The sequence below is a fragment of the Ciconia boyciana genome, chromosome 1 (assembly GCF_034638445.1).
Source record: "Ciconia boyciana chromosome 1, ASM3463844v1, whole genome shotgun sequence".
Lineage (NCBI taxonomy): Eukaryota > Metazoa > Chordata > Aves > Ciconiiformes > Ciconiidae > Ciconia > Ciconia boyciana.
In genome coordinates this window covers 15,494,452-15,516,477 of record NC_132934.1, presented here as the reverse complement: position 1 = coordinate 15,516,477, position 22,026 = coordinate 15,494,452, and the positions used below count along the sequence as shown (strand labels likewise).

General features: G+C 42.2%; 1 protein-coding gene across 5 annotated transcripts in view; it reads left to right on the top strand.

Moving 5' to 3' along the window:
* The window catches only part of SRPK2 (SRSF protein kinase 2), a 154,548-nt gene that overhangs the window by 130,394 nt on the left and 2,128 nt on the right, over window positions 1-22,026 (top strand). For 3 of the 5 annotated variants that reach the window (XM_072859365.1, XM_072859389.1, XM_072859380.1), the window contains 4 exons: window positions 1,504-1,604; window positions 1,705-1,812; window positions 15,233-15,302; window positions 16,548-16,640. In XM_072859365.1, coding sequence (XP_072715466.1) covers window positions 1,504-1,604; window positions 1,705-1,812; window positions 15,233-15,302; window positions 16,548-16,640 — 372 coding nt within the window. Of the gene's footprint in view, window positions 1-1,503; window positions 1,605-1,704; window positions 1,813-15,232; window positions 15,303-16,013; window positions 16,107-16,547; window positions 16,641-22,026 lie in introns of all 5 variants that reach the window. The other 2 variants (XM_072859399.1, XM_072859371.1) reach the window with 2 other exon arrangements.

Sequence of the window (22,026 nt, the reverse complement as noted above, 5' to 3'; positions counted from 1 at the left end):
GGCTACTGAATTGAGAAAGGTCCTGTTATTTCTTGAATAATGCACGTGATTGTGTTTAAAAAAAATTAAACTGTACTACGCAGCATGCTCATAAAGGAAGACTTTAATACTAAGCTTACTAGTTCCTGTCTGTTAAGTGGTGGATTGCAACCTTATTCTCTCAGTGTATTTTACTTTTATGCCCTATATTGGTGCTTTTTTTAAACTGGAGTCTTGGACTCCGTTGCAGCTTTTTTAGAGGACCGTTTTGTTGAGGTCACTGCCTCTTCTGTCTTCTGCCATTTCGTCCTGTCTTTTCTTTACTTCTCTCCCCTGGTGGATCCTGCCACTTTCTTTTCTGTTTGGACAGTATTTCAGTGCCCTGATGGCCTATTCAGTCATGCTGTCCCAGCAGTTGAAGATTCTCATCTGATTTCAGTCACTCCTAACTCACCATTAGACATCCTGTATTTTTTCTCCTTGTCCCGTGTCTGGTGTATTTTCCTCTTCCAAGTCTTACGCCCATTTAACAGATCATTATATCCCCATTGGAGTCCCAGATGCCTTTTGGATCTAGTACCTCTTTCTTATCTTACAACTAGTAACTTTGGGACGAGGAAACCGAGATGAATCCTCTGCTGCTATGTGACTTGTGATACCTGGTTCTGTCTCCCATGTTCAAGTCAATCTGCTTTCTTTCCAGTGCAATTTAGGAGCTAGCAGGTGGTATGTCAAAACAAAGAAAAGCAGCAGTCCTCCAGTGTCATATGTTAGGGTTGTCAGTGTCCCAAGAGCCTCTAAAGATTGCAGGATTAATTAGATTAAAGTTCTGCCTTTTTAGTCTGGATCATACTGAATGCAAATAGGACCTTCAGAGAACTTTGATTCAATGCTGAATTATCTGTGAAATGGGTGACAGTCCCCATGGCTCTCAAATTAGCCAGGTTTGGTGAGTCTTTTTCCCCTTGGGACAGATTTAAAAAAAAAAAAAAGGAAAAAAAATCCAGCCAAATTTTATTTACTTTAGCCAAGAATGGAAGTGCAGAATTTATTTTCTCAACCAAACTGTTCCAAGAATGTATCTTTCATGTGGAGTTCTTGGAGTCTGAATTTTAACATTTTCTGTCTGAATCTATTCTTGGAAACATACGCACTGTTTTTTTAGACAACTGTTTTGTTGAGGTCACTACCCCTTCGATCTTCTGCCGTTTAGTCCTGTCTTTTCTTTACTTCTCTCCCCTGGTGGATCCTGCCATTTCCTTTTCTGAGCTTCTAAGAATTATTAGAAGCTCCTCTGGATATTCTAATAATAGTCATTTGGCAGTTAAAGAATGCAAAAAATTTGCACTTGAAATGTAAGGTAAGAAATCCTATTATGTTGCTTTAATTTCTCATAATATTCAGCTAATTATTTTGATGTCTTCAGTGTATTACAAAACTGAATAAAGTGTCAAGGCAAAACTGCTTAGAGATAATGAATAGTATGTTCAAAACTCTAACTATTCTGAATTTTGCTTGTGTTAGCAAAAACTCGTGCTGCTGACTTACTGGTGAATCCACTGGACCCAAGAAATGCAGATAAAATTAGAGTTAAAATTGCTGACCTGGGGAATGCCTGCTGGGTGGTAAGTATAACTACATCATTTTAGCTATTTAGCAGTCACTATTTATAACAGGCCTTTTTATTGTTCATTTTTTCCATTAATGTGGTTCTTTCTATTTTAGCATAAACACTTCACAGAAGACATCCAGACAAGACAATACAGATCCATAGAGGTTTTAATAGGAGCAGGTTACAGTACACCTGCTGATATCTGGAGTACAGCATGTATGGTAAGAACAATACAATGTGTATTTTACAAGAATAAACTTCCTAAAACCAGTTGTTTATTTAGTGAGGAAACCTGAAGAGGATGGTTCTGACACTTTGACACAAATACATTATCATAAATTATGTCATATCAGCTACTGATGATTTTTCCCCTTTATTTCAATTTCTCAAGCATTCTTAATCAAAAGGAAGTATTTTGGAGAACATATCTAATTTTCATTTGATCCATTTTAACTTGCAGTCAAAAATATGCAAGTTTGGAGGGAAATACATATATATTTTAAACGTCAGACAAATGTCTAACTGAAATAGTACAACTGCATGTTTCCTTCCCATCTTAGAATCTATGCAGCTGTTTGCTGTGTTTCCATTCCTTTTTCTTGCATAAAGTAGCAAACCAGTGAAATACTTCAAATTCTTGCTAAGTGCAGTGAAAACACTAATCAGATTAGGCTTGCAAATCACAGCTTTAGATTCTAAACTTTGAAGAGAAGGAATTTAGTTTATTAGTAAAATATGTGGTAACATTCTGTGGAATTAGTTTTAACACAGTAAAACTGGAATTATATATTTTTAGAAGTCTTTAAAGAATAGGAAAAGTTAAAACTTAATCATTCAACTTTCTGAAACACTCTGTACTATCTCTTTGAGGACAAATAAGCTACATGCATCTTCTCATTAAAGATAGTTTTGGAAATACATTTAGAAATATCTTTGTCTATTTTAAAAGTGAAAACTTATTCAAATCTTTATATTTTACAAATACATGTCTGAAAAGAGTAAGTGTGTGAGGAGGAGGAGAAGACTCAAATACTAGACACAGTTTGCAGGCGTGGGTGATGAGAAGAATTGCAGAGCTCAGAGGGAGAGGAGGAGGATTGAAAGGAACATAAAATCCTACAGATATTATAAGCTCAGCAAACCATGTGTTGGAAGTAACTAACCCATAACTAAAATTGCAAGTATGTTTTCTCTGGAGTTTAATACTAGCTTTTGCTTTAGTACACGGAAAAGAACATTAATTTCCGAATTTACTCTTCCATTCGGGGGCAAAATGTAGAGTTTTTCTATTACATTGAAAACAAAGGATAGAAAATATTCCACAGTTTTGATCCTTAATTCTTTGAATGATTCTTCTCTTAACTAACCGCAAAATTACTATAGAGACTTTTCATTCCTTTTAACCTGATATTTTGTAAACCTCAGTTGAACTTGATACCTTTTTATGGTATTGACTACCTTATACTTGTCTTCCTTTAAGGTTGTACCTACCCCCTGCTAATTTTATATACAGTCTTGTAGCTGAAGCCACATAAAAAAGGCTGAAGTCTGTCTAGGATTGTGTTTAAAGAAAGTGGGGTACTTAATAGCAATGTCACACCTAGGGAATGTAATATTCTCACAGTACTTGAGGTCTCCCAGCCCCTCACACTTTAATTCTTTTCCATGTCATATAAGCGTTACTGCTTTCTTCATGGGAGTCCTTTCTCAAACTGAAGGAAAAAAAAAAAGCCTAAAGAATCTCGGCCACTAGGGGTATCTTAATTCAGATTCACAATTATTTATGAAATTTCAGTATTTGAATGAGAAAATTATGCTTCTGCTTTTTTGTTATGTAAGCTTTAAAGACAGTAAAGCATTTGAGGCAGAAACACTGGAATTCTGTCTTCTGCCACAGGCTTTGGCTTTTTTCCCTTAAAAATGCTGTAGAAATTTTATAATCTTACAGCACTGACATACAATTGTTGAATTCAATTGTCATCATTGCACAGTAATGTAAAAAATAGAGATTGGTCTCTCAAGCTCACCCCAAAGATTCATCGTTTCAAAACCCCTCAGGATCTGCTTTAATTCCTGTAAGGTTGAGAAAATGGGTCAGAGCACTGCGAGTGCTGATCTTGTATCAAATGGAAAACAGCTCTGAGGTAGGGATTGACTTGAAAACCTTAACAGCTCTTTCTGCAGGTGATTTGTAACAGAGATAAACGGCCAGGGAAACATTCCTGATGTGGAACTGCAAACTCCCAATTAACGTATTTAGGCTGTCTTTGGAAATGATGATTTGATTCTCTCCAGTCCCTAAAGCAGCCAAGAACTGTGAAGTACTGAAGTCTTTTAGTGCCATTGTAGTCCCCCTTTCTTTCTCAGGTTTGGATTCCTTGTTGTACCTAGATGTGGTTCAGAAAATGCCCTTCTAGGTTACCTTGCTCTTGTTTCATATTTAATTCTCTTTATTCCATAATGTTTACTGTTATGTGTGTTTTCAAAAGGATTGTCTGCTGGAGCAGGAGCTGGAGGTGGTGGTTATTTTCAGCCAAAATACAGCTCAGATACCCTGTTAGCCGTGTTGTCCAAGTTTCTCAAATGAGAGCAAGGAGACTTCTTTGTCAGGTTACTTTGCTTGTACAACAAGTCCAAAGTCATTAAGGACATTTTTTGAAGCAGTACTATGCAAAATGAATGGTCCAGCAGTATTGCCATGACTTTTTTTCTGGGTGAGTTTCCATCCTTCCATACTTTGCCTAGTGTGACAGTACCAAGCACACATGAAGTGGTGTCCTACCAGCTGACTCTGTATTGACTGTATATGGTATTTTTCATTTCCTGCTTTTTTGATATTAAAAAAAAAAAAGTTGTCAATGAAGGGGTAGCTATATGTTATTAAGTGACCTAAGTTTGAGGTTGTTTTCAGGTTAGGTAAGTAATTGCTCTGATCATATCCACCTGTCAGAAATACTACATTCGTGAATGGGTAGGAAAAGTGCCATGTGGCTTTGCAGTGGGAGCTGCGTTACATAATTACAGATCCTGTCCTTCATTGTGTTCATGATTTTGACTTTGGATGAGCTTTCTGGTCTCGGTTTATCTACTGAATGATAATGCATGTGTTGCAAAAGTGTGTGCCTAATATGAATGATGTGAAGAGGGCTTTAAACTAAAGTTGCCCAGGGAGGGCAACCTCAATCCATCCCGCTCCTACCAGTTTGATGCCAGTGCCAGCAATAGAAGCCCAGAGCCTGGAGAAGGATCACAGGTCAGCAGGAGAGCACCTGAAGAGCAGCACGAAGGAATTCCAGCCAGTAAGTCAGCTTCATCAGGGGCCCAACTTAAATGCCTCTATGCAAATGCATGTAGCGTGGGGAATAAACAAGAGGAGTTAGAGACTTGCGCATGCCTGCAGGGCTGTGATCTTATTGGCATCACGGAGGCGTGGTGGGATGGCTTCTATGACTGGAGTGTTGGAATGGAAGGATACAGGCTCTTTAGGAAGGACAGGCAGGGGAGACGAGGAGGGAGTGTCGCCCTCTATGTCACTGACCAGCTCAAGTGCATGGAGCTCTGCCTGGGAATGGACAAGGGAGCTGACCAAGATCTTATGGGTCAGGATTAAAGGGAGGGCAGGGACAGATGACTTTATGGGGGGTCTGCTACAGGCCACCTGACCAGGAAGACCAAGCAGATGAGGCCCTCTATAGACAGATAGAAGCAGCCTCATGTTCACAAGCCCTGGTCTTCATGGGGACTTCAGCCACCCCAATATCTGTTGGAAGGACAACACAGCAGGGCATAAGCAATCCCGGAGGTTCCTGGAATGTGTTAGTGATAACTTCCTTCTCCAAGTGACAGAGGAGCCGACGAGGAGAGGTGCTATGCTGGACCTTGTTCTCACCAAGGAGGGGCTGGTGGGGAGTGTGAAGCTCAAGGGCAGCCTTGGCTGAAGTGACCATGAAATGGTGGAGTTCAAGATCCTTAGGGCATTGAGGAGGGTGCACAGCAAGCTCACTACCCTGGACTTGAGGAGAGCAGACTTTGGCCTCTTAAGGGATCTGCTTTGTAGAGTACCATGGGATAAAGCCCTGGAGGGAAGAGGGGCTCAAGAATGATGGTTAATATTCAAGGATCACCTACCTCCTCCAAGCTCAGGAGCGATGCATCCCAACAAAGAGGAAGTCAGGCAAAAACTCCAGGAGGCCTGCATGGATGAACAAGGAGCTCGGGGACAAACTCAAACACAAAAAGGAAGCCTACAGAGGGTGGAATCAAGAACAGGTAGCCTGGGAGGAATATAAAGAAGTTGTCTGAGCAGCCAGGGATCAGGTTAGGAAAGCTAAAGCCCCAGTAGAATTAAATCTGGCCAGGGATGTCCAGGGCAACAAGGAAAGCTTCTATAGGTACGTGAGTGACAAAAAGGAAGACTAGGGAAAATATGGGGCCTTTTCAGAAGGAAACAGGAGACCTGGTTACCCAGGATATGGAGAAGGCTGAGGTACTCAACTTATTTTTTGCCTCAGTCTTCACTGGCAAGTGCTCTAGCCACAACGCCCAAGTCGCAGAAGGCAAAGGCAGGGACTGGGAGAATGAAGAACTGCCCACTGTAGGAGAAGATCAGGTTCGAGACCATCTAAGGAACCTGAAGGTGCACAAGTCCATGGGACCTGATGAGATGCATTTGTGGGTCCTGAGGGAACTGGTGGATTAAATTGCTAAGCCACTATCCATCATACTTGAGAAGTTGTGGCAGTCCAGTGAAGTTCCCACTGACTGGGAAGGGGAAGCATAACCCCCATTTTTAAAAAGGGAAAAAAGGAAGACCTGGAGAACTACAGGCCAGTCAGTCTCACCTCTGTGCCCGGCAAGATCATGGAGCAGATCCTCCTGGAAACTCTGCTCAGGCACATGGAAAATAAGGACATGATTGGTGACAGCTGACATGGCTTCACTAAGGGCAAATCATGCCTCATGAATTTGGTGGCCTTCTACAACGGGGTTACAGCGTTGGTGGATAAGGGAAGAGCAACTGACGTCATCTACCTGGACTTGTGCAAAGCATTTGACACTGTCCTGCACGACATCCTTGTCTCTAAATTGGAGAGACGTGGATTTGATGGATGGACCATCCATCCTTATCCGGTGGATAAGGAATTGGCTGGATGGTTGCACTCAAAAGAGTTGGTCAATGGCTCGATGTCCCAGTGAAGACCAGTGACGAGTGGTGTTCCTCAGGGGTCGGTATTGGGACCGGTGCTGTTTAACATCTTTGTCAGTGACACGGAGAGTGGGATTGAGTGCACCCTCACCAAGTTTGCTGACGACACCAAGCTGTGTGGTGCAGTCAACACACTGGAGGGAAGGAATGCCATCCAGAGGGACCTTGACAGGCTTGAGAGGTGGGCCGGTGCAAACCTCATGAAGTTCAACAAGGCCAAGTGCAAGGTCCTGCACATGGGCCCAAGCACAAATACAGGCTGGGTGAAGAATGGATTGAGAGCAATCCTGAGGAGAAGGACTTGGGGGTGTTGGCTGATGAGAAGCTCAACATGACCTGGCAATGTGCACTTGCAGCCCAGAAAGCCAACTGTATCCTGGGCTGCATCAAAAGAAGCGTGACCAGCAGGTCGAGGGAGATGATTCTCCCCCTCTACTCCACTGTCATGAGACCACACCTGGAGTACTGCGTTCAGCTCTGGGGCCCCCGACATAAGAAGGACATGGACCTGTTGGAGCAAGTCCAGAGGAGGGCCATGAAGATGAGGGATGGAGCACCCCTCCTATGAAGACAGGCTGAGAGAGTTGCGGTTGTTCAGCCTGGAGAAGTCGTCTCTGGGAAGACCTTATAGCAGCCTTCCAGTACTTGAAGGGGGCCTACAAGAAAGCTGGAGAGGGACTTTTTACAAGGGCATGTAGTGATAGGACAAGGGCTAATGGCTTTAAACTGAAAGAGGGTAGATTTAGATTAGATATAAGGAAGAAATTCTTCCTGATGAGGGTGGTGAGGCATTGGAACAGGTTGCCCAGAGAAGTTGTGGATGCCCCATCCCTGGAAGTGTTCAAGGCCAGGTTGGATGGGGCTTTGAGCAATGTGACCTAGTGGAAGGTGTCCCTGGCAGGGGGGTTGGAACTAGATGATCTTTAAGGTCCTTCCAACCCAAACCATTCTATGATTCTATGAATGCAAAGTATAGTAAAGTAGTATCAAAGCAAAAATGAGATGTTATGCTTTTAAAACCCTTGCTCACAACTGAATCGCTGAGCTAGTTCTCTGAACTGGCACTGAAAGAGCGTTCAAAATATTTTGACCTCATTTGGATGGAATTCTGTGCAAATATATCTTGTAGAACTGTGTGTACCCACAACCTTCAAACTGGAGATTTCTGACCAGTGTTCTTACAAAGACTGTTGCAGGTGTGCTCTTCATTCCTCCATCCGTGTAGCTCTTGCTGACAGAAGACCTGCTTTTTCAAAGTTGTGGTCAGGTTCTCCATCTCAGTGGGCGTTGTTTAAGTTTCCAAAGCCTAAGGTTTTTCACTGCCTTTTGCTTGCTAATGAAATAATCTTGCTTACTGGGAATAGCATTGACTATGAGAGTAGCAGAGCTGCTGGTTCTTGTATTAGCTTGTATTTATGGCATAAAGTGTTAAGCACAGAGATTGTGTTGTGTCACAGCAGCAGCAGACTGTCTTTTTTCATCATACCATTCGCTCATCAATTTTACTTATTCTTTAGAAATGAGGATGGAGATGATGATGATAGTGTTTTTAAGCAAAAGCATCTGATAACGGTGCCCTGAGTGTGCAAAACAACTGTGTTCATGTGTGCACAGCAACTTTCAGAATACCCCCCCTTATGAATCTGGCTTTTAGGACATTGTATGTTTTGTCTACATGGAGTGCTCTCCTCAGCTGGGCTCTGCTAATATGGGTTAGCTTTGTCTAGCCACCAACTCCACGTGTTTGATGCAGCTTTCAGGAAAGAATAGTCTTGCTTTATTTGTATTGTCTTTAGTATGGGAGTAGCCAGAGATTCCAGGATTACTTGTGCTGGAAGTGTACATAAACAGAGCCATGTAAGGACTCTACCCAAATAACATATAAGTGAAACAGTGCAAAAGAGGAAGAAATAACTCAGTGCTAATAACGTTACAGTTCTGTTTCTTCTGGTGTTATGTCAGTGAATAAGTAGCATTGTAAGCCAGCAGCCTGTGAGGTGAATCTTCTAATTTTAGATGATTCAACATGGCCCAGTTCTTGTGCCCCAAACAGGAAAAGTACCTCTTCGAATCAGATTTAAAGGATGAAAGGGAGTATTCTCAGGCCAGTACCAGTCCTCTGATCAGGTGATCTGAGTCTCAGAGTCTTTAAGAAAAAGAAAAAAAAAGGCAGAGGGGAAAAAAGAGGATGATACATATCTTTGGAGGCTTATAATCAGTGCATGCACGATGTGCTGTGAAGCTAATGAAAGAAGTTAGATGCCAGTGGGCTTTTCCAGACTATGACAGAGTTGTTTGCTTGTTCTGTGCTAAGCAAAGAATGCAACAAAACGTAACTTAAATTTTTTTCCCAGACTTCGGTGACCCAGGTCTGAGTGATTGTTGCTATTGTTTGATGTACATATATAAGATTTGCTAAGGAAATCACACAGTGCCCTTTCTTTTTCTTTTAACAATATGGCCTATTTAAGTGGGATACTCAGCTGCTCTCATGGAAAGCCAGATACTGGGAATCTCTCTCCACATCTATTAAATTCTAGAAAATTCTGTGTTCCCTTGCTGTACTAAACCCTATTTTAATTACGCCAACAGGGAGGTGCATCTCTCATTTTCACCCAAAAAAAGGAACAGATTTGGAGCCAGCAGTGCCTTTGACAGGATTGAAACCGCCCTTGATCATTTAATTTTATCAGGCTGAATTTCCACATTTGCAGTATTGAGAGGGTTGCTTTCTGTGGAGCAGAAATGGAACAGGCACTGCATGATTTAGCATTTCCTAAAACTCAAAAACCATGGAACACAGTACTCCACTGCTGCTGCCAAGAAATCCTGGCAAGATAAGGGAGTTAATACTGGCAGAGGGCATCCCTTTGTATTGCTCCTGGAAATGACTGCAAGCACCATGATTCCACTGCTTTTCCTTGTTTATGCTCTTTGGATTGGAGAAAGGAAAAGCACCTGAAATAATGAGTCTCATCATCTGACTTTTGTTGTTCATCATGTACAGTCTTTTTTGAGCTGTGGGGAGGAGATGACTGTGTCACAAGCTAGGACATTAACAAGACTATGTTTTTAACACTTATCTGAGGTAGCTTTTGTGGTGAGTTGTGATTCCTGGAATATCTTCTTTTTACAATAAGAACTAGCAAATAGATCATAGCTGTAGATCGGCAGGAAGTCAGAAGAGAAAATTGTACTTGGTGTTTTATCTACCCAAAGAGAATAGAAATGATTAAAGAAAATACTATTGGGGTGAGAGGGAAAGGGGGCAGGCAAACAGCTTTCAAAATGAGGGAGATGCTACTACAAGGCAAGCAAGCTTACAGGGGTGTTATTTATTATGAGCATTTCTGATCATGTGAGAGAACTCAGAGGGACAGAATGAAGAATGAGCAGAAAATAGTAACTTTGGATGTTAAAATTAAACCTACATGTAAGTGCTTGTAGTTCAGCCCCCAGTTTACTTCCTTGCATGATGTCCTCTAACATGGGGTGGAGAGGTAACTGTCCTTAACTACTCTTCCTGTGTAAGTGGGGAAAAAATGATCATGTCTCCATGGGATCATGAGTATCATCATGCTAGTATGTGCGAGTGGCGCATACCAAAGGTGTGATGACAAGCCTCAGTCTGCACAGAAACAGTATTTTGAGGAAAAATGGAAAATCAAAAATCTGGTTGAGAGAAGAGAAAAACTTCAAGTCACTATGCACATATTTTTCAGTAGGCAGATACAGTACAAAATGCTGTTATTAATCACTGTACACCCTTTTTGAAGGTGGTGGGTGGACAACCTGAAACATTCAAAAGAAAATGATTTTGCAAAGAAACTGACTTTTCAAAGCAACTACTCAGCATGTGCGTGATTCCAAGATCAGAGTACAGCAAATAACAGAAACCTGTTTCCTTTTCAAGCATCCCATGCATGTCCGTGTTTTGTATATCTGCCCTTTCTTACCAAGCACTAACCATGCAAAATGCCTTTTATATTCTTTCCATTGCCTGGCTCTTCACAGGGAGATGTCCACGGGAGAGCAAACTGTCAGCTGGTGTGCATATCTCAAAAAGCTTTTTGCTGCTCTTTCCATGCTCCCACTTACCTGTGGAGCAGTGTTCTTAAAACTAAGCCTATTTTTAAAGCAGTTACAATCTTCTCATTCACAGTTCTTCATTTCAGCTGGGGCAGAGAAACTCTGGCCAAGAGCCGGATCTCATCTGTCAAAATAATAATTCTGGCCTATAGCTTGTCCTTTTTCAGCTGGGGCTTCATAAGAGGAATTAAGGGAGGCTGATGCAGTCCAAGTGAATTGTTCTTCCAGTCCTCTCCCAGACAGCCTTCCCTAGGCATGCATCCATTTTCAATCACCAGATAGAGTACACAGCTGTCACACAGTGAAAATGTAGCTATTTCCAATTGTGTGATTAGACATGGATCCATAATATATGATAGTGCTGCCAACAGTTTAGTATTGTGGTAGGTTCATATACAATCGCATGGCAGGAAAGGAATCGGAGCCTCTCCAGAGCCTACAAAGGCAGCAGTGTGACCATTTATATGAAAGGTTCTCCATCTGCAGATGGAGAAAAGCAGTCTAGACTGTTTCTCTGTGATAACCTTAGGAAAGTGATAAGTAGTGATTGCCAGTACAGTCAGTAAGGACGGATGATTGCCTTGGGCTTTTGTGCCATATGTTGAGTATGCTGTATCTCATTTGTTATCTCCATATAATAATTGAAATGCTGATTTCTGTTGGGGTAAATGTCAACATGAAGTAAAATAGATGATGGTAATTCGAAGTCGGAGTTTCTGTCAAGAAACTAGTTTTTATAAATGAATACTTTCAAAGGGAAAGTAAGTAAATATGATTAATCTGCATAAGTAGCATCATAGAAATAATAGCCAAATTTAGGTTGAAAGGGATCTCTAGTAGTCTACCTCTTGCTTGAACCAGGGTTAATGTCAGGGTTACATGAGGTTACTCAGAGCCTCATCCAGTTGAGGTGTACATACCTGTCAGGATGGCATTTCCACAGCCTTTCTGAGCAGTCTGTCCCAGTGCTCAGCCAGTCTTGCTGAAGAATTTTTTTTCCTCCTGTCTGGTTGGAATTTCCCATCTTGCTGCTCATGTCTGTTCTCTGTTGTCCTTTCATTGAGAAGAGTGTATCTTGGTCTTCTCTATTACTGCTTTTCAGGCAGTGAAGTGCAGTAATTATAAATCCCCCCTTCTCCTTCCCTTCTCCAACCTGAACAAACACAGCCCCACCAGCCTCTCCTCCTGCATCCTCTGCTCAGCCCCCTGACATCTTAGAGCTCCTCCCTGGTCTTTCTCCAGTTTGGCAGGATCTCTCTCATACTGGTGGCCCCAAATTGGTCAGAGGTCTGCGGATGCAGATGTGAGTGCTGAGGAGAGGGGAAGTCACTTCCCACTGAGGGCTGGTAACATGCTTGTTACGTACAGCCCAGTACAGCCCAGTACGTGGTTAGCCTGCATTACCATGAGAATGCACTGCTGACCTGTGTTCAACTTGTCCGTCAGAGTCTCCACCTCCTGATTTTATCAGAGTGTCAGAAACTTATGAATTGGAGACTGGGTGGTTTTATGTACCTACAGTTGGGTGCAAAGTGTTGGTAAGTACAGAAAAGTGCTTAGGAAGTCCACAGCAGCAGTGCATTGCCAAAACTGTAGTTCTGAGTACCAGCAGCAGAGAGCTGCTCTTTTGGTGGCACTGACTCAGTAATGGGACTGCACATGTTTTCTGGTGTACCGTGCCTTTGGACATGAGCTTAAAGAGCAGAACTCCTCTGACTGATACAATCCAAAGGTGTCATTATCCTTTTTATGGCTATTTACCTGCTTATTAATGCATTTTTACGACTGATTCTTTTACTTTATGGTAAAAACCTAGGTCAAGGATTTATTCTTTTTTAAATGAGGCCCAATTAATTTCATTTATCATGTGCTATGTAGCCAGTCCATCCTGCAAATACCTAGGAACCTATTACCAGGTTGCTACAGATGAACCTGTGAGACATTGTCCTGCATGAATTCTAAGAAGTATTATTACAGATATTTATCGCAGCACCCAAAAGGAAAGGCCGTCTCTGAGCTGTCCCTGTGTGCATCTGAGTCAGAATTTTCTTCATTCTCGGTGCAGAGTCCTTTAAGGAGAGTCAGGAAATCAAATGTCTGAGACACTGTGGCTCCAGCCCATGCTGGGCATGGAGTCAAAGCTATACAAAAAGTAAAAAAAGAAGCAGCAGCATCATTTTGAAAAGCTTTAGTTTCTCTTCAGCAAAAGGGTGGTATAAATATCCCAAATCTATGAGAGCTTACAGCTCTTATTATATACAAACAGATCTAAAATTCAGTGTATCGCAGTGGTGTGCTTACTTCTTGTGCTTCTCTATGAACAGTTTTTACAGGTTTTCCAATTTAATCTTTTTAGTCCCATGCAGACATATTGAGATATTAATACTTCATTTTTTGGGCCAGGAGCTGTATTCTTTTGGAGTCTACCTTTGTGGCTAAATTCAACTACATTTCCATTGTTTTCCAGGAATCTGTGTTAAATAGTGATGAGTTTCTCAATGTCCTCAGAAACCAGCTCCATCAGTGTGTGTTCCCCCAGGAAAGCTGGTTCGGCTGTTCCAATGAATGTATTCCCATGAGATAACAGAGGGAACACTTGAGGGTTCTCAGTCTCATCTCAAAACAATAACAATATTCTCCATGTTGTGTTTAGAGATCCCTACCAGTGATCTCTTCTGGCTACTCTAAAAATATTCTTCAGTTTAAATACCTGCTAATTTATGAAGTCCTTCAGATTTTTTTTTTTTAAGCTGTAAAGTGAAAACTCTCAATCTTGAGCTTGAGAGTAGAATACAAAAAAAAGTGAATGACTGTTTATTAGTGATAGTGACTTTGGAAATTAAATGCCCATTCGTAGCATCAAGAGAAATGTCAACAAGGGGCATTCTTGCTTTCTTGGCTGTTGTGTGTGATTGCAGTGAATTATTTTGGCTATAGCCCACTTGGATGACACTGCAGTTCACAGCTTGAAAAAGGCAAGTGCCCATAAATAGGCTAAATTTACAGGTGATTTAACAATTCCAGATTACGAATTGGAACAGAAGAGTGTATATTTTCAGGAGACAAGTATTTTGTAGTAAATGTTCTGACGGAGTGAAATCCCCTCCTAGAGCTGTGCCAGCAAGCTCTGCCTGATTTTTGGAATGATTTTCTGGATCAGATGTTTTCCCTGGTCTTGGAGATGGAAAATAGTTTGATGTTTAAACCACCTGGAAAGAATTAGATTCCTGTGGCTGCTTGGGTAATTGGTGATCCAGAGCAGAAAGAGAATAGTTTAACAAATCAGGCTAGATGAATCCATGTTTGTACCCAAGTATGGGCTCTCATAGTTATTTCAGTGCTTTGCAGCTTTTAATATGCATTACAGTCATAAAGAGAAACTCACTTTTGTCCTGACCTAACATAGAGTTAGCATCCCATCAAAGCATTGTGATGGCCTGAAGGGGTTGGTCATCACAGTGTCTGCTCTGGATTCCTTCGTCAGTGTTGGTCTCAGTATTTTACCCCATGACTGCAGTGTTTACTTTGATGACTTCTGATTCAACAAAAATACCTTTTAAAAACTAGTCTAGATTTAGTCATCAATGAAGCTTACCCTGTTTGCTAATTTCAAGTGATTAATTATAGTTATAAATGGATTTTATTTCTGATTCAGACTTTTTTATTTCAGTCCCCAACATGCAATCTCTGACAGGTAATTAGCCTTCAGATACAAGTGTAGCTCTTTGACATATTTAGAAATACCTCTCAGCCTCATTAGCTTACACATATTTAACATGATCAACAGCCAACACATTAGTATGTTAAAACGTGTTTTACACTGATGCCTCCTTCACACTCCCATGCAGCCAATCTGTTCAGAATCGCTTCCTCTGCAGCTGGGTGCTGTTCGCTGCCTCCTGCCACTGGGGACTGGTGCTGAACTTTGCAACACGACCGAAATACTCTCTGGTCAGCCGGTGGAGCCCCAGGGGTTGCTCATTGGGGAGGGACCGTAGTTCCACACTCTTTGTCCATCTCCTTTGTTCATCCTAGTTGAGTAGGCAGAAACGCCTTGGGTTTGGGTGTGCTGGCTGTTGCCAAACCTCCAGCTTCTCGTACTGACGGGGTGTGCTCAGGGCTGAACATGGGGCTCTCTCCAGAGCCTGGGTTCATGCTGTCGTTGCACTGCAGGAATGATGGACCCCAGGTAAGTGGCCTCTTCTCAGTCTCAGATCCAATTGTAGGCCTTGAGCTTTGAATGTTAATTCCCTCTTGGTTCTGAGATAGTTGTGATGTTTTGCTGACATCTTAAGATCAAAATCAGTATTTCTGAAGTACCCATAAATATGTCTGTTATGTTATAGGCTTTTGAGCTAGCAACTGGGGATTATTTGTTTGAACCACACTCTGGTGAAGACTATTCCAGGGATGAAGGTATGAATCTTTTGAGATATTATATGAGTTTCTGTATATTTTCACACTCCTCTTCTTAAATTTCCAGTGAGTTTACAGTGGGGTTAAGTTTTGTATTTGAGTGAACTGTTCATACACATTGTTTTCAGAATATAAATATGATTTTTTTCTTTTTAGTTTTAAGTTCCATCACTAGCAATGGGTGGGCAAAAACTCCCTTCTGCAGATACTCATCTACTTAACAACTGTCTGAAGGAATTAAACTGCCCTTCTTGTAAGATTGCATATGTGTGGAAACGTGATTGAGAATAACAACATTTTAGTTTAGAAAAGAAATTATAAATTTGAACTTTGTAGTATTTTCTCTTTATAAAAGTGACACTGGAATAATGTTTACATTGTATATTTTTATTTGAATTAGGCAATTACTAATTTTTTAAAAAAATCAGAATTAACTCCTGCTTCCATCTGTATACCTGTCCATTTTCATGCTTGTTTGCTTGTAAATGCTCTTTGCAGTGGTAATGTGGGCATCATTCATTGTTCCTAAATGCTACTAATGATGCCAGAGCTCTGCTGATCCTGGAAACCTCTGCATGGATTTGCTGCAAACATTGTTGATTTGAAACTATTTCTGATTTTTTACTAATTCCAGTTTCTTTCCTCTTCTTTTTTATCCCATCCTTTCCCTGCCCCTTCCACTCCCGTATCCTTTTTTTCTCTCCCTCATAGACCACATAGCACACATCATAGAGCTGCTAGGCAATATCCCAAGGCACTTTGCTCTATCTGGAAAATATTCTCGGGAATTCTTCAATCGCAGAGGTAGTACCTCTTCTTTTTGAAAGGTGCCGTGATGCAGACAGAAGTGGAATTGCTGTTGCTGGTTGTAGCATGTCCCACTGAGGAGCATTTCCTGAAATCACACAACAAAAATTTATTTTTCAAAAACAAAACACGCAGGAATCTGTGACAAAATTTTTCTTTTTTTTTTTTTTTTAGCTAAACATTCTGTAAAATAACTATTGGTACATTTTAAATTACATAGCAAAACTTGTTTGTAGCAGCTGATACTCAAATGTTGTTTTGAGAAGGAAGTTTTGCTGAAAGCATCTTTCCAAATTAGCCACTGAGCAGTGTGCACGTGTCTTTTTTACCAGGATCAATCTATTTCTGTCTGTACCGGGCCAGTGTTAGTGTGTGCATGCAATGTACTGATTAAACTGTTGTATGTTTCTGTTTTGCTGGCAATGTTCTCCAATGCAGACCACATAGCATTGATCATTGAACTGCTGGGAAAAATCCCTCGAAAATACGCTATGTTGGGGAAATATTCCAAGGAGTTTTTCACCAAAAAAGGTAACGGTATTTATGCAACACTAATTTAAAGCATAATACTATCCAAAAGGAGAATATGTTCATTTATGGGTACTGAAGAAATATATCCGTTTAAGTGGAGAGCTCTTATTAAAGAAGAATTTTGGTGTAAACTTGGCTTTCTGAGAAAAGCCACAATTTGCACTATTCATTTCAATATTTCATTTAAAATTCATTTTGGGATGTACTCAACAAAGTGTGGCTGTTAACAAATGTCTGTGTGAATCTGTTGTCCAGTGTTCATGTAAATGTAAGGAATCAAGTGATGCATAGCTTGTAATGTGGTGGAAATCATCTGTCAACTACTTTTGATCATATATAGTGGTCCAGCAGGTGTTACTGATAAGGATTAACCAAGGTGGGAAGGGAATACCTGGGTGATAGACACACAGCTGCATGCAGTCAGTCCTCACACTCTCCTAACGTCCCTGAAGAGAGAGCAAGCAGAAAAGATCACTCTGTGACAGAGCGATGGAGAAAGCTGCTCTGCTGTGCACCATGCTGTCTCACTTCAAACACTCTGAATTACCGTAATGCCCGAGTGCCACAGCCATAGGCGATGACTTAGCTGTGTTTGGTGTTGTACAGAAGTACAACCCCTCTAAAATTAAAACCTGTGTCAATTGCTACAAGAAAGTGAATGTGAGCAAATGCACTGGGCTTTATGGTTCTTTTCTCTTTTTGTACTTTCTCTTTGCTCAGGCTGCTCTTTAAGACAGGTTTTTGACACGTGAGGGAATGTGGTGATGCTTCAAGTGTCTTTTGTCCCCTCTGTGTATGGGACAGCACTGTGTTGTATCGAGGGACAGGGTATGTCAGGAGCATCCCATTACGTGGTGGGGGAACATCTGGGGCGGTCGACCGCAGCTGGTGAGCGCGCTTTCCTGCTGAACAGTGCTGCAGCTTCCCTCTTGCCTGTGACTCCACATGCCTGAGCACACAGCTTGTTGGCAGGGCCAGTGCTGGCCAGCTGACCAGCTGTGTTGGGCATGTGGGGTGCTGGGGGGGGCGAGGCAGTGGTGCTGTGCTGTAAGAGGTTGGGGTCACGAGGCAGGAGACAACCCAGTGATTCTTCCTTCCCTTGCATGAGAGCTGCCTGTTTTGTGCATGGATATTTCTGGTATGGCAGGGACCTCTGCACGCCATCATTGCCTTAAGGAGGATGTAATGGCATTAAACACAGTGTGAAGAAGGGCAACAGTGATGATCAAGGAGGTAGAGCAACTGCCATATGGGGGAGTCTAAAATGCCTGGGGCTTTTTAGTGTGGAGGGGAGAAGGTTGCTGAAGGAATAATAAAGGTTTACAAAATGGGAGGGCAGTGGATAAGCTGAAAATGGAGCTGTTGATCATCAGCACCCACCATATGAGAGCTGGGAGACACCCAGTGAAACTTGCAGGGGGTGGCTTTAAAACAAGTGCTTTCCTATGCAGCAGGCAGTGAGCTTCAGGAGCCTGCTGCCACGGGGGTTGTAGAGAGGCCGTATCAGCAGGCTCAAAACCAATCTTATGTTAACCAAGATGAACTAACTCAGGGCTGACAGGTCTGTCAATGTATAAAGCAGTAAAAGGGCTGGGCAGGAGGTACCCTCCAGCACCCACCGACAGGACTGCAGCTGCTGGAGTAAGGGCAGGGCCTGCAGAAAGGCTCCCCTGCCCTCCTTCCCTACCCCTTCCTGTGGCCACAGCCAGAGGCAGGAACTGAATTAGAAAGACCCCCCCAGTCCAACCCCCCTTAAAGCATATCTCATGTTCCTGATTTTCACTGTACACCAGATGGGTTGGCATTTTCTAATGTTGTCACAGAATCTTAAAATGACCTAAGTTACACAATAACCACAGTGTTTGTGGCGCACAGAAGAGGGCAGTCTGTAAAATTCCCATGAAGTGGAGACTTTCACGTGCTTCCATGAGCATCTTCCATGGCAAAGTGTCGCTGTTGTCCTCTAGGGCCTGAACTTCAGTGACATTCCTCAAGGCACCATCTGCAGTGAGATCAGAGGCCATGTAGTACAGGCCTGAGGCTCTTCTGAAAATTTCAGGCTGTGGTGTAAAGGTGGGCTTAGAAATCTAACTGTAGGCTCCTATTTTGAAAACATTAGCCTTGGGTGAAAATCAGGAAATGACGATTTGGGTGTTACTGCTGTCTGTAAGCAAGTTCAACCTCAGAGAGAAGCTTTAAACATTTGAATTGTTCCACTGAATGTCCCAGGCACAAAAGGAAAGGTGTTATCAACTAATGAGTTTACAGGATCGAGTCCCTTCTGCTCAGTAGTTGCCTGAAGCAGTTTGTGACATTCAAATAGGAGAATGCATTTAAAAGAGGAAGAGCATTTATAAGTTGTTTCTTAGTCACTATAACACAAATGCTCACATACTTTTTATAGGGTCTCTTCTTGATTGAGCCCAGTAATAACTCCAATGAGTCCTTTTCTCTAGTGCCTCCATGGAAGCAATTTTGTCTGTAAAAATGATTAACACATTTTGGCACTTAAACTTAAAACCCTTTTGTTTTTTCTAGACCATGGTCCCTTTTATTTTTCTTCTGGTATTTGCTAGCCTGTTTCCTTGTGAGTTAAACCTGTGCGACATGCTGGCTAGGTACTGGCTTTGCCCATTGGAAGTTGTAACAAGGAAGAGCACTGCTGCTTATTTAACATCCTGGAAGGGAAGGAGAGGACTCTCCTCCACTTCCCTCGCTTCTATCTACTGTACTGTGGGGGCCTTACCAGCAGTTCTTGCATTAGTTCTTGGGAGCATGTCCTCAAAATACATAGTAGCAGATTATATCCCACTGCTGCTTCACATCATCTGTTTCTTACTGTTCAATAATCCATCCCCCTCTTGCCTGGTGACACATCTTGAATTTGTCTTTGACAAATTTCATAGACTAGATCTGTGTTTTTGTATTGCGGTCAGCAGAGAAAGCTTTAAATAGCATCTTCCCCCTCACAGGTCCTTCAAATTCCTTTAGTAATTTCTTTCTGACTTAACATTTATTTTTCAGAAGGTCTGTTGCTGCCTTGGCTTTGGCCATAGGGGTTTTACAGTTCTGACAACTCCGTTGTCCTCTCCGGTTATTTCCTGTGTGCTTCATTATCAAAAATCTAAATAAAGAGCTTCTGTTAGGAAGTTTTCACTTACTATTACATTTTTAGCATTTCTTTGAAAATTCATTTTAATGCCCTGAATACTGACTGTGTCAGACCGGTGGGCCTGTGCTTTAAATTTCTCCCTTAAATATAGATACTGTCTTGCTGTCTTCCAACTACATGGTACAAACCTCATGAACTAGATGAAAGTACGTGTTGCCAGACACCTCTGTTTCCTGTGCTGCTCTCCAGCACTATAGGATGGAAATGAGATGGACCCACCACATTAAAATAAATTGAGTTTTTCATCCACCTCAGTTGTGTTAATTGCCTTACCCTATTTTGAGTCCATGGTCAGCATCATGATCTTTATTGAAAACTGAGGCACCAGTTTAATTCTTGGCCCACACACAGATAATTTTTACTGTATTCCATCTTCTTAAATGCTTTTACAATCCTCACGGAGTTTCTTGTGGAAAAATTCAACCCGTAGTGCTAAAATAGTTTGTTCCTCAGCAGAAAACCACTACAGAATGTCGTGCTGCCCAGGGTGTGCTGGTCTTAGCTTGGGTATTTCAAGTTCAGCCTCCACTTCACAAAATAAGGAGCAGTATGAACAAACAGTATGAACTCCCCTTCCAGAGTGACACCAGGAGCCTCATCTTGCAGTCTTACTTTATACAACCCAAGGGAGGAAAGATGTCTAAAACTACATAATTTGAATACAAAGGTGAAGACAGTGCTGCACGGGAACACACATGCTCCCCCGAAGTTAGTCTAGTTTGGTAAATGATTATGGCAACCCTTGCAATGAATGCTGTAAGCTGGAGAAGCTATGGACGCAGCCCGATTTAGTTTGGTTTTTTTTTAGCCATTTTTTGCTTGCAGTCAATAACAAGTCAGTATTTTCTATCCCTTTTTGGCAATACTTGAGTTTATGCATTCTTATTAGAAAGTTTACTACCTGTTCTTGTTAGTAGTCCCTGATACACACTTCTGGAAACCTTCAAAAGGGTAAGATTTTCAGCACTTAAATTTCAGAGTTGCACAAAGATTTTAAGGGGCTTAGAGCGAGCCTGGAAATGAATACACTTCTCCGAGATGTGCTGTCCTTTCTGTACATTCATACTGTGGGACAGTATGGGTCCAAAGCAGAGCCTTTTTTGTTTGAGTTGCGGGTGCTGATGGGACACACTTGTATTGTAAGTGTACAGACATAAACCGGCAGGATAGGCCCTCTGCTTTCATTCCTCTCTATCTCAGCACCACTCCTACCCTGCAAGATGGAAAGGAAAGAGGACAGTGGGCCAGCTGTGGGCAGCACATCTTGACTTTCTGTTACCAGCAGGTCTCTTCTTTCTCTTGCGAGTGATCGACTGTTTGCACGCTTGCTCTTTTGGGGTCTTTATGATAGTGCTTGGAGAGCTGCTTTTTCAAGTGTTGCACCCTGCTTAGAACCTTCTGCTATGGCCTGAGGTAGCAGAATTGTGTCCTGCTGGGCCTGTGGTGGTTTTAATCTATTGTATTCAGATGCTCAGACTCTCAGGGCAGTATGAAGACACAGGTTTCTTCTCCTGCCAGGGAACTTCTGTAGCCACAGGGCTGTAACTCAAACCTGTGAGCTGACGTCTGATGGCATTTTTATGGGCAGTAGATTACAGCCAGGGACAACAATCAAGTTGCCAAACCACTTCGCTCAAAAATAGTATGGCCTGTGTGCCCCCATACCGTATGGTGTAGTGTGCTTGTCAAGCTATGGGTGAGTCATGTTCAGCTTCCAGTATTGGGTGAGAACCCATCACCCTCCTCAGTGGTTCAGGGGACATCACAGAATCACCACAGAGGTCTCTGAAGTGCTTTTTGTAGCATCACATAGAGATGTCTGGCTCAGATATATGCCGGGGAAGAAGGGAGGCAGCAATGGAGGAGCAGGGGGCAGCCAGAAGAGTCTTTCTTCCCCATCATGCTGGATGACCTGTGGGTAGACCTGGCTAATATCGCTGGTTTGAATGGCAGAAGGGTTCTTGCCTCCTTCATTTGTTTTGCTCTGAAATGCATTGCCAGGTTGGCCATATGCCCCCTCTTTGATGGAACTCAAATTCTGCAGCTGCTGCCACCACTTGTGTTGGTGGTGGGTCGAAGCAGATGTAGGCAGCAGCAGGTGCTTCCTTCTCAGGAAGGACTCAGACCAGGCGTCTTGGGTGTGTTTGCCTGGGAGATGGAGCAGAACCTCTGAGTGCCAAACCTCTGTGCTTGGCTTGGTTTGCAGTGAATTGC